Below are 14,811 nucleotides of genomic sequence, written 5' to 3'. Positions count from 1 at the left end.
CCATATGCTGGTATCGGATTATCATATCCGAATGGTGGCGGAGGTGGTGCAACTGGTGCAGAATTCACCTCTGTAGGGTGACCAGAAGGTTCCCCTAATTGTGGTTCTTCTTCAGGCACTGACGGAAAGTGACTAGCACTCGAGTGGCGAGGGGTGCTGAAGTGGAATTCCCCTCCTCGGGTGGACATCCGTGCGCCTGATCTTCTTTGCCTTGGCGGATCTGGTATTACTGGTTGAGCTGGTGGCGGTGGCGGTGGCGTAACTGCCACGAACCGCGAATCCTCAGAAGGATCCTGTTGCTGCTGTTGTTGGTCATGAGGCGAGAAATGATGTGAAGGTGTGAAGTACCAATTACATTGGTCAAACCTTGCCTGATAACTATCGGGACCTTGATAGGGTGTTCCATGAAAGGATGACCCATCAGAAATCTCGATTGGATGGTTGGGAGTACCCCTTGCAGGCTCGACGGGATCTGTATCCTCGTCCATATCCACGACATTATCTTCAGAAAAGTGATCCTCTGGTCCTAAAGGGTTATACCCTATTGGCTCTTGGACATAATCCGTCGGGTTAAACTGTCCTACGAAGAAAGGTGAAGGATCGCCATAAGAACGGTGCGAAGCAGATCGCTGGAGAGGTATAAATGATGGTTGAGGGTTATTGGGGTCATTTTCTGAGTTTGGTCCAAAGGAATGACGGTATGAAGGGGTTGAACTATGTGAGGTAGAATGTCTCGCAGGTTCAAAGAGGTTTCTTCTTCGTCTCTGTGGTTCCTCACTTCTTGTACTGGAAGGAGCTCGCATGCTCGAAGGTCCAGCCTCGTGATCATTGTGAGTAATGATCGTCCCTTTGCCTCTTCCTCCTCTTCCTCGTCTGATTGCTGGTGGCATATTTCCTGCTTTCAAAACTTTAAATAACAATAAACAATAAAAAGACAAACTGGAATAACAATTCGAATTTGTCTTATGTTCTTGTCTAGACTCAAGTATGTGCAATTGTGTCACAGAGATTAAACCCATAAAGATAGTGTTTAATTCACTCAATGTTAGCTCTGATACCAACCTGTCACACCCCGATTTCCACGTGTCTCACCGGTGGGCCCGGTGGGGGATTACAGTGACGTAGTTGGCAACAATATAGTCAAACCACACAATATATGAATGCACAGCGGAAGCATAAAGATAATTATATTTCAACCATTGTTTGTAATATCAAATGTATTACGAATAGTCGAAAAGTATCCACATGGGATCAAATAAAAATATAAGTATTTGTTCAACAGACGTAGGCATCTTAAGCTTGCGAGACTCTTTATGATGCTAAGGAGAAATATCCAGCCAATTACGCATAGTACCTGCATTTAGTCTTTTTGGGAAAATACGTCAGTTTACACTGGTAAATACATTCAACTGACACGTTTGAAAAATGTTTATTAAAGTTGATTTGAATGCACAAGGCACAAACTCTTTTATAACTTGGGAGAATTATTTAAATTTATAATCTTGTGAACGGATTACATGTTCCTTATGCGTTCAGTAGCCCGGATCAAGTCTGGGTTAAAGATCAATAGACATACCATATCGACTATTTATGCGCTGACGAGTGTACGCCTACACTCCGCGCTTAGGTCATGGCCATTTCGTAAAATGATGCCAGGGATATCCGGGACACGGTCATTAACCCCCCAAAGGCTTTTAAGTAACAAGACTGTTTAAACGAGCCGATCAAATTTATTCAATTACCCACTCAATCGGTGGAGAATTTGATGCCCGATCAAGCGGTATACTATATACCGTAACCCAAGCCCGTATAACGGAAAATAAGTTAAAAGTATTTACCTTTGCAAGTATAAATCCTTAATCGAAATAATTTGCAGATAGCTTTTACTGGTCTCCTATTCTAGAACGAAGGTTTAATATAACCTATTAGAATCCTAACGGGTCTTTTAATTTAGCCGTAGCTTAGACCGGTCAGTTTCAAGGATAGATACGGTTTAATCGCGTGAAAGGCAAAAACCGAGAATGGAATGTGATTTTGGACTCAAAAAGTTTGAAGACTTGTTTTATATGGGTATAATAACCACACTCTGGATTTTGGGGTCAAAACAATATGGTTTGACCCGTTTCGGCTAGTTTATGTAAACTAGTTACATAAGCCGAACCGTGAGCGCAAAAGGCGCAACGGGTAACCGTAAGAGTCCTACACTGGTTTCCTAAGTCAATATGCTTTAAAGAGGTTGTGGTATCAGTAGGATACCTTCCATAATGCCCGTAACGAGTTTAAGTTCATATTATGCCCCGTAGGGGTATTTCGGTCTTTTTAAAGATTATAAAAAAGGTTTCTGAGTTCTACAGGAAATCTGAGTTTCCTGAACAGTTTATAAAGTTGAAAATACTTTATTTATTATTTAAAATCAGTAGCAACTGGAATCGGGTCAAAAGACCTTGTAGAACTCAAGTTATGGCCGAAAAGGGTATATTCGGTATTTACCGAACCGTTGCCATAACCGCAGGTTATGAGCAGGTTAAAAATAATTAAAAATCTTTAAAACGGAACTTCACGAAATTTATATCGTATATTCTAGTGAGTGTATTTTACTGTTACAAAGCCTCGGGTTCGTCAAAGGGTCACTCAGAGGTATAAATTAAACATGTTGACACAATTAACCCCTGTAGTTTGTAATCTCTCACTTTCTCCCGCCTTTCGCTCCGTACGATCCATGATTTATTCGTTTGAAGGTACGAGTATCATTTAGGGTTACTATTCAGTATATTTACCCCTCGTTGACATTTATAACCCTCGAATTTACATACTTTCAAGGTTTGTCAACTTTAGTCCTTTATTTAGTATTTAATACCACGTGTAAACTCATGACACGTGTCAACACATTATTGGACACAAAATTTCGAGGTGTTACATCCTCACCCCCTTAAAATAAATCTCGACCCGAGATTTACTGAAACAAATAAGGGTATTTTTCTTTCATCGTGGATTCAACCTCCCACGTGAATTCGGGACCTCTACGGGCATCCCATTTGACCTTGACAATAGGTACATGCTTCCTTCGAAGCTTCTTTACCTATCGATCTTCAATCGACAAAGGTTTTTCCACAAATTTTAAGCTCTCATCTATATGCACATCTGTTTCATCAGCGAAGCACTTCTTTAGATTGCAGATGTGGAACACATTGTGAATTCCATTGAGCTCCTCCGGTAAGTTTAACTTATAGGCAACTGACCCGACACGTTCGATAACCTCGAAAGGTCCTATGTATCTCGGGCTTGGTTTACCTTTCTTACCGAAACCACCTTTTATTGCGAGAACCGCGAGAACCAATGTGAACACATGACATTATTGTAAATATATTGAACTACAACACAAGACACGCGGTGGCATATATTGTAAATATATTGAACTGTAACATAAGACACGTCCCCTGTTTTAGGGTTTCTCCAGTTCAATTCATTCACTCCCAAACCACAATCTGCATCATCAGCAGCGACACATTGAGGGATCACGGCTGTTCACGGTGGTGGACAGGCGGCGCACAAGAGTATACGGTGGTTCTCACGGCAGTAAACAACGGTCGATCCCACAAATTTCACGGGTTCGTTCGTATCTCATCAGCCGTTCACGGATTTCACGGTGGAGTGGCAGTCGGCGTTCACGGGTTCCACGGCGGGGCATAAGTCGGCGGTGGTGACCATGACAACTGTGTGTCTAGGGTTCCGGCGAGGGTACCAGTGTCTCTCATAGTGTCTCTCATCGACCGATCTAGATACAGAATGGGACACTTGAATGTTATCTTGAACAACCGCAACGTCATTGACTTAAATCGACCGATCTAGATACAAAATGGGACACTTGAAGGTGATCTTGAAGTCAGAGACTTGAATCAGAGACTTGAATTGGTGTTCCAGCAAGAATTCAGGTAATCTCTTTTCGTCTGCATCTCTCCATTTTTATGCAGATCGGTTCATCATGTAGTTAGTGGGCGAGCGTGAAGGAGATGGGCAGTGACTGTAGGTTCACCACCGTCAATCCAACATCACGGTCACAACTACACCACCGGACCATCCCGGATGGGTCACTGCGGATTGGACATTTGTAAGTGTTTATTATTGTGTAAATCGGTGTTAATTTTAAGTTTTTTTTTTCTGTCTGTATGTTACTTTTGAATTATTACATTTACTATATTTGAAGTGCTTATGTAAAAGTGAATAAAAATGACGTCAAGAGGAGATGAGATTGCTCTGATTGACATAATTCAGTGTTTCTCATCTTTATAAGTTTTTTGTGACTGATATGCACATGTGCATTGCAGTTTATACGGTTTGAGACTAAAAGGTATTATACATCTATACTTGTAAATTATCTATACTTGTGAATTATACTACTGCATTAAAATCATAAGCAATAAATTATACTGCACTGAATGATATGTAAATGTGCATTATGTTGACAAATACATTATGTCGTTATATATTAAATGATAATGCACATGTGCATTATGTGACAATTACATTATGCACGTGTGCATTATGTAGACATTATTATGTTGACAACTACATTTTGCACATTTGTGCACATGTGCATTATTTTGACAATTAAATTATGTAGACATTTAACGACAATCCCTAACCATCACAAATTAATCATCACATATAAACTTTTAGCCAACCCAACGGTACATAACTATACATATGTTTAAACATCACTAATACCACCTATTTATCATTAATAAACATCCAACAACTAACTTATTGTTTTCTTACGTATATTACTTATCATGCACATGTGCATCCCATTACCACACCCTGTAATAATTACAATTTTTAAACAACTTTTATTTATTATTTACACAGGAACAGTACGCCTAATGGCGCCTAATGGCACCCCATATTGGATACCCAATGTTGACGATGATCCCGAAGAATCTGCATACAGACAAGAATCTGAGCAAACTCTTAGACGTTCAACCAGACCAGAAGTCCGTAAATCAACCAACCCGACTTATTATTCTTGATTGAACTATATACGACGATAAACGTTTTGCACTATATGTTTGTTTTCAAATGTTTGAGTCAGCAAGGATACAATCCTAAAGGGTCGAATTATTGATAGATAATTAATTAAGTTATTAATGCAAATTATGGTAGGCCCCTCTTTTGGAGGTGACGTTACCCTCGACTAAGTAGTCTGAGTCAGCAGGGATACAGGCCTAAATAGCCGAGTTATAGTATTAATAGTAGTTTAACTTCTGACAAAGAGTTTGGACCCCCGCCATCCAATACCTTTGGGTATTGAAGGAGGTCCTACTAAATTTGACCCAGGTCCCTTGCAGGACCTCTAAACGCTGAACAAGGGCAAGACCCTTACCAAACCGTTCCCTTAACCCCCGACCAGGTAGCCAACATACCACCATATAGACCGTGGAGATATGAATGGTGAAAATCTTTTATTTTATATGGACAGTAAAATAATGCCAAGACACCACTGACAAACGATAAGGAAGAATCACCTTCAACATAAGAAACTAGTTATTAAAGTCATTAATACAAAACCAAATAAAAAGTGCAAAAGATTAAAAATAAAAAGTATTATACTAAACACTTGTCTTCACCAAGTGATGTAAGAGACTTAGGCAAACATGGCCTTGATTGTCAAGAACTCTTACGATCAATCTTGGATCCCGAGACGACTCACACACTCTATGATGGACAATGGATGATGGTGGTGGATGATGGTGTTGTGATGGTGGTGGGTGGTGGTGGATGAAGTGTGAGAGAGGTGGTGTGCCAAGGGATGAGTTGCAATGGCTCCAAGCACTCCTATTTATAGGCTGAACAGAAGCCTGGGCACGGCCCCGTGTCCACTGGGCACTGCCCCGTGCCCGTCTGACACTCTCTCTCTTCATTAATTGTAATTCGCAATTACAATAAATGCGCCTGCAGTACTCTCGCCACGCCCCCGTGTTCACTGGGCACGGCCCCGTGGTGGGCAATAGAAGCTTCTACAGGTTTGTCTTTTCTGCTGCTTCTTGGGCACGACCCTGTGCTGGCTGAGCATGGGGCGTGTTCAGTTTCCTGTCTTCTTTGTTTTGCTTGGGAGGATGCTGTCGAGGGGTCGGGCAATCCACTTTTGTTCCTTTTCTTGTATTTATGTCAGATTTTGCTGTCGTTTTGCTTCTTTTGTTAATTTGAGCTCATTTAATCCTGAAAATACAAAAGGAAGACAAAAGCACACTTTTTCCAACATTAGTACTAAAAAACGGTTAGTTTTATGCCACAATTGATGTAATTTATATGTTGCATTTTACACACATCAGATACGAAGCCCTAAAAAACAAGCTTAATTAAATAAGTAATTAAACGTTATATTATTTATAACCCGTATAAATAATAAATCCCGTTTCTCGTGGATATATAATTATTCAAGATAATTATATATTTCGTTCTGTTAATTGTTCGTGGTGACCAGTTAACCAAGTTAAGTGGATTTAATGTTCGTTGCCCAAGGTGTAACTCTTACAGGTCATCGCTCGGTCAGCAGCGTTGACTTATCGAACCCGTACATATAAATCCAACAATCTCCCACTTGGACGGTCTTCGATAAAATCCTCAACGCAGACAGTCAGCGGCACTCGAGCTGCACATGGCTGCCCCCAACAAGGTATGACACTTTAAAGTCATTAACCAAAACACCTTGCCATTAGTAACAACTTACTATTACAAGACAATAGACTTATGGTAATTGTTGTCATTTATCCTTTCTGTAAAAGACATAAATTGAATTAATGAGACATGGATTAAGTTCATTCTCATATGGTGTTCAATTATTATTGTTCTCGATCAAGAGTCAAAGTGGTCCGAACAAACACACAGTAAGTTTGGGTAAGGCCTTACACTTCACCAGTTTGAATCAACGAGGGCGCCACAATGTCTAACTGTTACATATCATGTAAGAGTACAGAATCCCATATCGACTACATACAACTCCCACTGAACTCCAGAACTATTCCCAATTAAAGCCTTTATGACTGGCAGTTACGCGACAGCGGTTGACAGTAATCAAAGAATAATCCTTGGTAAACGGAAATTCTAATATGTATTTCAGGTCAAAGGATACTAAACGAGTATACCAATATCAAATCATCTTATGACTAAGATCCATGAAGATAATTTGATGCGAGTTACATCCAACGTCATTCATAATGAGGTCTGTGAGTTTGGAAGTCAACTCCTTGAGTCCAAAGTCAGAATAGTCTTAATTCAGAATTGTTCCCACGAGTCTGACCGACTACGGATAGTTTAGAATGCAAGATTCACGGATTAAACGTATTAAAATCGAACACAGTTATAAGATTCAAAATTGCATTTAACCAGTAAATCAAAAATAAATTCAAAAGTACAACTGTTAAAAGTTCGTACATCCAAATACTAAATCAAAACATATTGCTAGCTAATCTAAGCCCGATAGCACCCATGTGTTGATCATGCTTGTCCTGAGTCATGGGCTTAGTAAACGGGTCTGCTAGGTTTTGATCTGTATCCACTTTACTTATCACGATGTCTCCACGTTCCACAATTTCCCGTATATAGTGGAACTTTCTTAGAATGTGCTTGGCCCTGTGATGAGATCTAGGCTCTTTGGCTTGAGCAATAGCACCCGTGTTATCACAGAATATCTCGATGGGTTTCTTAATGCTTGGAACCACATCGAGGTCGGTTATGAATTTCTTCATCCAAGCAGCCTCCTTTGCAGCATCTGATGCGGCTATATATTCAGATTCGGTGGTTGAATCCGCCACCACACTCTGCTTGGAGCTCTTCCATGAGATAGCTCATTCATTTAGAGTGAATACAAAACCTGATTGAGTGCGAGAGTCATCTCGGTCAGTTTGAAAACTTGCATCAGTGTAACATCTTACAATGAGCTCTTCTTCTACTCCTCCAAATACTAAGAACATATCTTTAGTTCTTCTCAGATACTTCAGAATGTTCTTAACAGCAGTCCAATGGGCAATGCCAGGAGTTTGCTGATAACGACTAGTCATGCTTAAAGCATGCGAGACGTCAGGTCTAGTACATACATAGCATACATGATAGAACCAATCGCTGAAGCATATGGAGCTGCTTCCATTCGCTTAATTTCAATGTCCGTTGAAGGAGATTGCGATTTGTTCAACACAGTCCCTTTAGTCATAGGAACACCTCCTTTCCTGGAGTTTTCCATCTTAAAGCGTGTTATCATTTTGTCTATGTATGTACTTTGACTTAGCCCAAGAAGTCGCTTAGATCTATCCCTATAGATCTTGATTCCTAGAATATAAGCTGCTTCTCCAAGATCTTTCATTGCAAAACAAGTTCCCAAATAGTGTTTAACTTCGTTAAGCATAGGGACGTTGTTTCCAATAATCAGTATATCATCCACATACAGGACGAGGAATGATATAGTGCTCCCACTAGCCTTTCTGTAAACACAAGGCTCATCTTCATTTTTGACAAAACCAAACTCTTTGATCTTTTGGTCAAAACGAAGATTCCAGCTACGAGACGCCTGTTTGAGTCCATAAATGGACTTATGCTTGCACACCCTATTAGGATATTTTGGATCAACAAAACCGTCTGGCTGAACCATATCGACATCTTCAGAGAGATGCCCATTAAGAAAAGCGGTTTTGACATCCATTTGCCATATCTCGTAGTCATAGTACGCGGCTATGGCAAGCAATATCCTAATCGATTTGATCATAGCAACGGGCGAGAAGGTTTCATCATAGTCAATACCCTGAGTTTGAGTGAAACCCTTCGCAACTAGCCGTGATTTAAAGGTGTGTACATTTCCATGCATATCAGTTTTTCTCTTGAAAACCCATTTGCTACCTACTGCCCGAGATTCGGGGGGTAGCTCAACCAAGTCCCAGACTTGATTATCACGTATAGATTGCATCTCAACGTTCATGGCTTCCAGCCATTTCGCAGATTCAGGATCCGAGATAGCAGATTTGTAGTTAGTAGGTTCGTCATTAGACTCGTCTACTACCAAGACTTCAGCACCTTCGAGATGCGAAAGGTATCTGTCAGGTTCTTTATGAGTCCTGCTACTTCTGCGACGCCTGTGTTTATGTCTGATTCATCAGCAACAATTTCTTGTTGTTCAGATGTTCCGACTTAATCAGCGGTTGTTGTTGGTTCTCGAATTTCTTAAAGATCAACCACTTTATTTCCAGCTCCTCGATTAAGAAGTTCTTCCTCGAGAAAGTGCCCCTTCCTTTTGATGGAAATAATATTTGCATCAGGATGGTAGAAATAATATCCGCTTCTTTTATATTATCCGACGAAAACAACATTTTCGCCTCGAGGATCGAGCTTATCATCAGCATCACTTGTGATGTATGCATCACATCCCCATACTTTTAGGTATTCTAAATCGGGTTTACGCCCATTCCATATCTCATATGGGGTTTTGTTTACCTTTTTAGTCGGAGCCAGATTGACAATACGGGTGGCAGTCATAAGAGCATGACCCCAAAAGGAGTGAGGCAAGTTAGTTTTACAGATCATCGATCGAACCATATTAAGTAGGGTTCGATTTCTCCTCTCGCTCACGCCATTAAGTTGGGGTGTGCCAGGTGGAGTGGGTTCTGAAATTATTCCACACTCTTTGAGATGATTGAGGAACTCTAAGCTGAGGTATTCGCCACCTCGATCTGATCGAAGTATTTGTATCTTTCTAGTAAGTTGGTTTTCTACTTCATTTTGAAACTTACTTTTCAAAAGTTTCATGCTTATGCTTCATAAGATAGACATAAGCATATCGACTATAATCGTCGATGAAAGTAACGAAGTATCTTTCCTGGTTCTGAAAGGGCCACATACATCAGTGTGAATGAGTCCTAGAAGACCACTGGCCCTTTCACCAACACCAGTGAAGGGACGCTTTGTGAGTTTGCCAGCTAAGCAGGATTTGCAATCATTAAAGGAGTCTTGTCTAGTGGATTCAAGAATCCCCTCGGATTGGAGCCATTTTATGCGTGCCTTACTTATATGGCCAAGTCTACAATGCCATAGAAAGGTTTCATTAATACCAGCTTTGTTACGCTTAGAAAGATGATATATGTTATTACATGTTTGAACATCAATCTCATAAATACCATTTCGAGGTTTAGCCTCAAAATAAAAGACATCATTCAAGTAGGCAGAAATAGAAATACCATTAAAAACGTACTTGAAACCTTGTTCAAACAAAAGGGAAACCAAAATAATGTTTCTGGTTATACCAGGTGCAAAAAAACAATTGTTTAAATTAACTACAAGGCCAGAAGGACATGAAAAATGAAATGTGCCGGTTGCAAGAACGGGCACTCTTTTCCCATCACCAACGATGAGTTCCATGTCGCCTTGTTTCAGCTTCCTCCACTTTTCAGGCTCCTGCAAAACATTAGTGATGTGGTAACCACACCCTGTATTAAATACCCATGTGTTGCTGGAGACAGTAAAAAGTTCAATAACATAAATGAGAATACCTGAAGAAGTGCCAATGTTATTGGCCTTGTTCGCCTTCAGCTTGGCTAGATACTGTGGGCAGTTCCTTTTCCAGTGCCCCATTTGGTTGCATTCAAAGCACTGGCGCTCCTGGGGAGGGGGTGGTTTAGCAACCTGCTTGTTGGTGGTGGCAGATTTGGCAGCAACAACAGCCATTTTCTTGCCTTTGCTGTTATCAACCCTTTTCTTGTTGTAGGGCTTCTTAACACCACCAGATTTGACCATCAGGACTTGGTTGGTTTTATGTGGAATGTTCATCTCGGCTGTTTTGAGCATACCATGTAGCTCAGACACAGTCTTCACCCAAGCATTCATATTATAATTCATAATGAACTGGTCATACGAGCTAGGGAGAGAGTTCAAGATGAAGTCCGCTGCCATTTCATCTTGCAGGGGATAACCAAGTTTGTTCATCTGGTCAATGTACCCTTTCATCTTAAGCACATGAGTACTGACACACGATCCTTCTTGCATTTTACAGCTTATGAGCTGCTTCATGGTGTCATATCGCTCCTGTCGGGCTTGTTTCTGAAACATGCCTTTCAGTTGCTGGATCATGTCATAAGCATCTTTATCTTCCATGTTCTTCTGAAGTTCAGGAGACATGGTGGCTTGCATAAGGCAGGCTACCTCAACGGCCTCCTCGTTATGCTTTTCTAGTGCCTTACGAGCAGCAGTAGTGTTACTTTCAGGCTCGGTAGGGACTGGGCCATCTAAGATATATAGCTTTTTCGCCATCTTAAGAACTATTCTCAGATTGCGGTGCCATTCGGAAAGTTGGTGTTATTCAGTTTTTCTTTTTCAAGTATAGACTTGAGAACAAAGGAGTTGTTTTCATTAGAAATCTGTTACATAAGCAAAGAGATTGTAATTAGTATTTTCGATGTATATTTCCTTATTTAATTAATGACCCATTGCAGTAATTAGAACAAGGAATGAGAATCTGGTTATGTCAGTAGTAAAGGCAGCTGTGGCATGCACTCTAGTAAGTGACTAGGCAGACTGACAATGAGTGTCAATTGTGAGAATTGCACAACTCTCGAGTATGAGGCCGCTAAGACAACTCTTGCCTATGCATTGATACGTTTAGCCTCATCTATACCGACCTTTTACTTTGGAGACAGCTGGAGCATGTGGTGAGAGAAGAAAAAGTAATAGTCGTCCTAAAAGAGGTACTTATGGAAGGGCCGGATGTATCAACGAAACCCTTACACCTTGGAAGGATATGCTAGACATCAAGTGTGGTGCCATGGCTCCAAACACTGATGGTTCGCTTTTACGTTCCAAGTGTAGCTTATGATAGGATGGCATAGACAATTGATTTTAATTATGGGTTAATTTAATATTTACCAAATAGGGTCGTAAGAGCAAATTTTAGTACATATTTAGTCGTGACATCTTGATGAACCCTTTCATCTTTCAGGACACTTAATTTTAAATAACCTATTAAAACTAAGTTTGTCGCGACTTGTATAACCATATAAAAGTTAATAGTTTTAAAACTATTAAGTTATGAGTTTTAGAAAGTTAAAACTTGTTAAATTTCAAAAACTCTAATGGTTATTATTTATTTTAAAATAAACTATTTGTTTTATAACAAATATTTACAAGTTGTAAAAATCAATTTAGAACTTGTTATAATTGATTGTGAACATTTTAAAACACCTTTTAAAAGTTTGGTATTAGGTTGATATGTTATATAACAACTTATATGATAAAAGCAACTATAATAGCAAAAATAAATATGTAAATCTTTAGGTCATTTTGTTTGATCTTGCTAGAGCCAAATAGCAAGACCAAACTGGGTCACGGGGTAACAAACAACCACAAGGATGAACCTAGTGCATCTAGTTGTCTTTAGCACCTCCTTGATTCCTGTAATGTCTTCAGTTTTATCTTCGGGTCTTCAACATTATAATATGAAAATATAATAAAATTGAAACCCTAATCTATTACAACTTTGAGCCACAAAGTGGGTCAAAAACCATAAAACAAAAACAAAACAAGAACAAAAATACAAGTACAAGGTTGGCCAGATTTACATATTCAACACAATCATATTAAAGTGAGCAATCTTTTGGTCAAATAAAAATAAATAAAACTTTTGACCAAATAACTTTTTGCCCAAGAAATATTTAGATCTGAAACTTTAAACAAGTTAAAGTTTGAGATCTATAACCGGTTAAAAGGACCGGTTCCGATTTGCATGTTGTAAGCGTGGCTCTGATACCACTGTTGGGATTCAGTGGTGTCAATTTTAACTTTTTATCAAAACGGGTTTGACATATTTTATTAATTAAATATATAATTAATAAAAACACAGCGGAATAAATATATATAATCAACACCAAAAGTGAACCGAACAGGATCATGGTTACAAACATGCAAATACGATACATAAAATAATTAATCTACCGATGAGAAAAATTATACCCTTTTGGTTAATAATAACCGTGTGAGACACCGATATACAATGAACGAGTGCTAGACACGAACACGAACGAACGGATTAAACTTACGGTGATCGCAATACACAAAACATAAACGTGGTGACACTTTATTTCTTCTCTAAGTGGCGGCACCTTTTCTGCTTTAGTGATGATCTCACAAAACAAAAGGGATTCCTTTTGATTTTGGTTTGTGCTTACGGCAGAAGTGTCCACCAAAATTAGATGTTATTGAAAACAATATATATGATAGTATATATTGAGGTTAACTAGAATAACCCTAATTATCTCTTAGACCACTAAGGCCCAACACGTCTAATACAAGCCCAAATGCGATACGAAGCCCGAAAAACAAGTTTAATTAAATAAGTAATTAAACATTATATTATTTATAACCCGTATAAATAATAAATCCCGTTTCTCGTGGATATATAATTATTCAAGAGAATTATATATTTCGTTTCGTTAATTGTTCGTGGTGACCAGTTAACCAAGTTAAGTGGATTTAATGTTCGTTGCCCAAGGTTCTTACGGGTCATAGCTCGGTCAGCAGCGTTGACTTATCGAACCCGTACATATAAATCCAACATATACAACAAAACAACCCAAGAGTGCAGGTTGTTATTTTCTTTTATTTGATTTACAATTCAGTGATTAATTAGGTTAAGTATGTGTATATATAAAAAACATAGTCAAAGTGTATACGTTGTTACCTTATAATGTTCTAGATCATGAGATGATCGGAATAAGAAAAGGTTGCCAGCAGAAAATATCGCTTCTCTGCTGATGTCAACTGTGGCTCAGAGGTGGTCGGAAGGTAACTTAACTGCAGAGTGGAGATAGTAGGCATATGTGACGACGGTTTCGTTAGACTATCTCGGTTTTCTATTATGAGGTTGACGGTAATGGCGGGTTTCAGTGCTTCTAGTGGATGGAAGAAAGGCACCAGAAAGTAGAAAAGCTGGTGCGGGTGTGCTTCGGATGGTTCTGTAGTGTTTTGATATATTAACAGAGGTGGTGGTTAACATAGGTAGGCTGGATTTGACAATAGTGGTCATTGGAGGTGATCGATGATGAATATGTGAAATGGGTTCATGCTTCAGAATTTTATTTGCATGATCGTAGTTAAGTATAAAGTTGTCGAAGAGACATGAATATATATATATACCAAGTGCCTCTGCCAATGGCCTGAGTGGTAAGGGATAGACATGGGTTTTCAAGAGACCCGGTTCAATTCCTGCTTCCCCCGTTAGTTTTCAGCGATACCTGGTGATGATGAGAGACTAGGCGAGTAGGCGGCGATCGCTAGCTCGATCCTTACGGGCTTCTTGCCTAGGTGAGGGTTTTCCCTAGTTCGGGAGACGAGTGTATCTCGATGTGATGAATTTCGCCATTAACCTATTTGGAGGATTCGTTGGCCGTTAAAAAAAATATATATACGAAGTGCCTAGAGTAGAGGCCAAGTTTTTCTGTAAAGGCTCTAAGCCAACAGTAATGTTGACACGTTGTATGCTTATTAGAGAATTCTCTAATAGAATTTTTTTTTGCAAAAATAAGTGGTTTAGAGAAAAAAAGAGTGCCTTTAGGTGATCCAGGATTTTTGTTGCAAATCTAGGTAGGTCGCCATATGAAACAGCAATCTTCTACTCAATTTCTGTCAAAAACCTGCAAAAGCTGCAATCCCCTAGAAGATAGTTGTTTGAAACAGCAATGTTATAAAATATCGCTGTTTCATACTGCATTGTTAAATAAGGTTGTTGTTTGAAAGAGAAATCTTATATAAGGTCGATGTATCATACTGCATTGTTAAATAAGG

General features: G+C 39.4%; 1 protein-coding gene across 1 annotated transcript; it reads right to left on the bottom strand.

Moving 5' to 3' along the window:
* Positions 1-10,654: 10,654 nt before the first annotated feature.
* Positions 10,655-11,286, bottom strand: LOC110944622. The gene is made up of 2 exons (XM_022186276.1): positions 10,713-11,286; positions 10,655-10,662 (listed from the first exon to the last, which is right to left on the bottom strand). The coding sequence occupies exons 1-2, from the start codon at positions 11,284-11,286 to the stop codon at positions 10,655-10,657; spliced, it is 582 nt and encodes a 193-aa protein (XP_022041968.1).
* Positions 11,287-14,811: the final 3,525 nt, after the last annotated feature.

Source organism: Helianthus annuus, chromosome 8, assembly GCF_002127325.2.
Source record: "Helianthus annuus cultivar XRQ/B chromosome 8, HanXRQr2.0-SUNRISE, whole genome shotgun sequence".
In the NCBI taxonomy this organism is placed as follows: Eukaryota; Viridiplantae; Streptophyta; class Magnoliopsida; order Asterales; family Asteraceae; genus Helianthus; species Helianthus annuus.
Note: the sequence above shows the minus strand (reverse complement) of the source record. Positions and strands in the feature narration are given on the sequence as shown.

Bases quoted from the DNA above. Each gene is read 5' to 3' on its own strand.
- LOC110944622 (XM_022186276.1), bottom strand. From the start codon at position 11,286: ATGGCGAAAAAGCTATATATCTTAGATGGCCCAGTCCCTACCGAGCCT.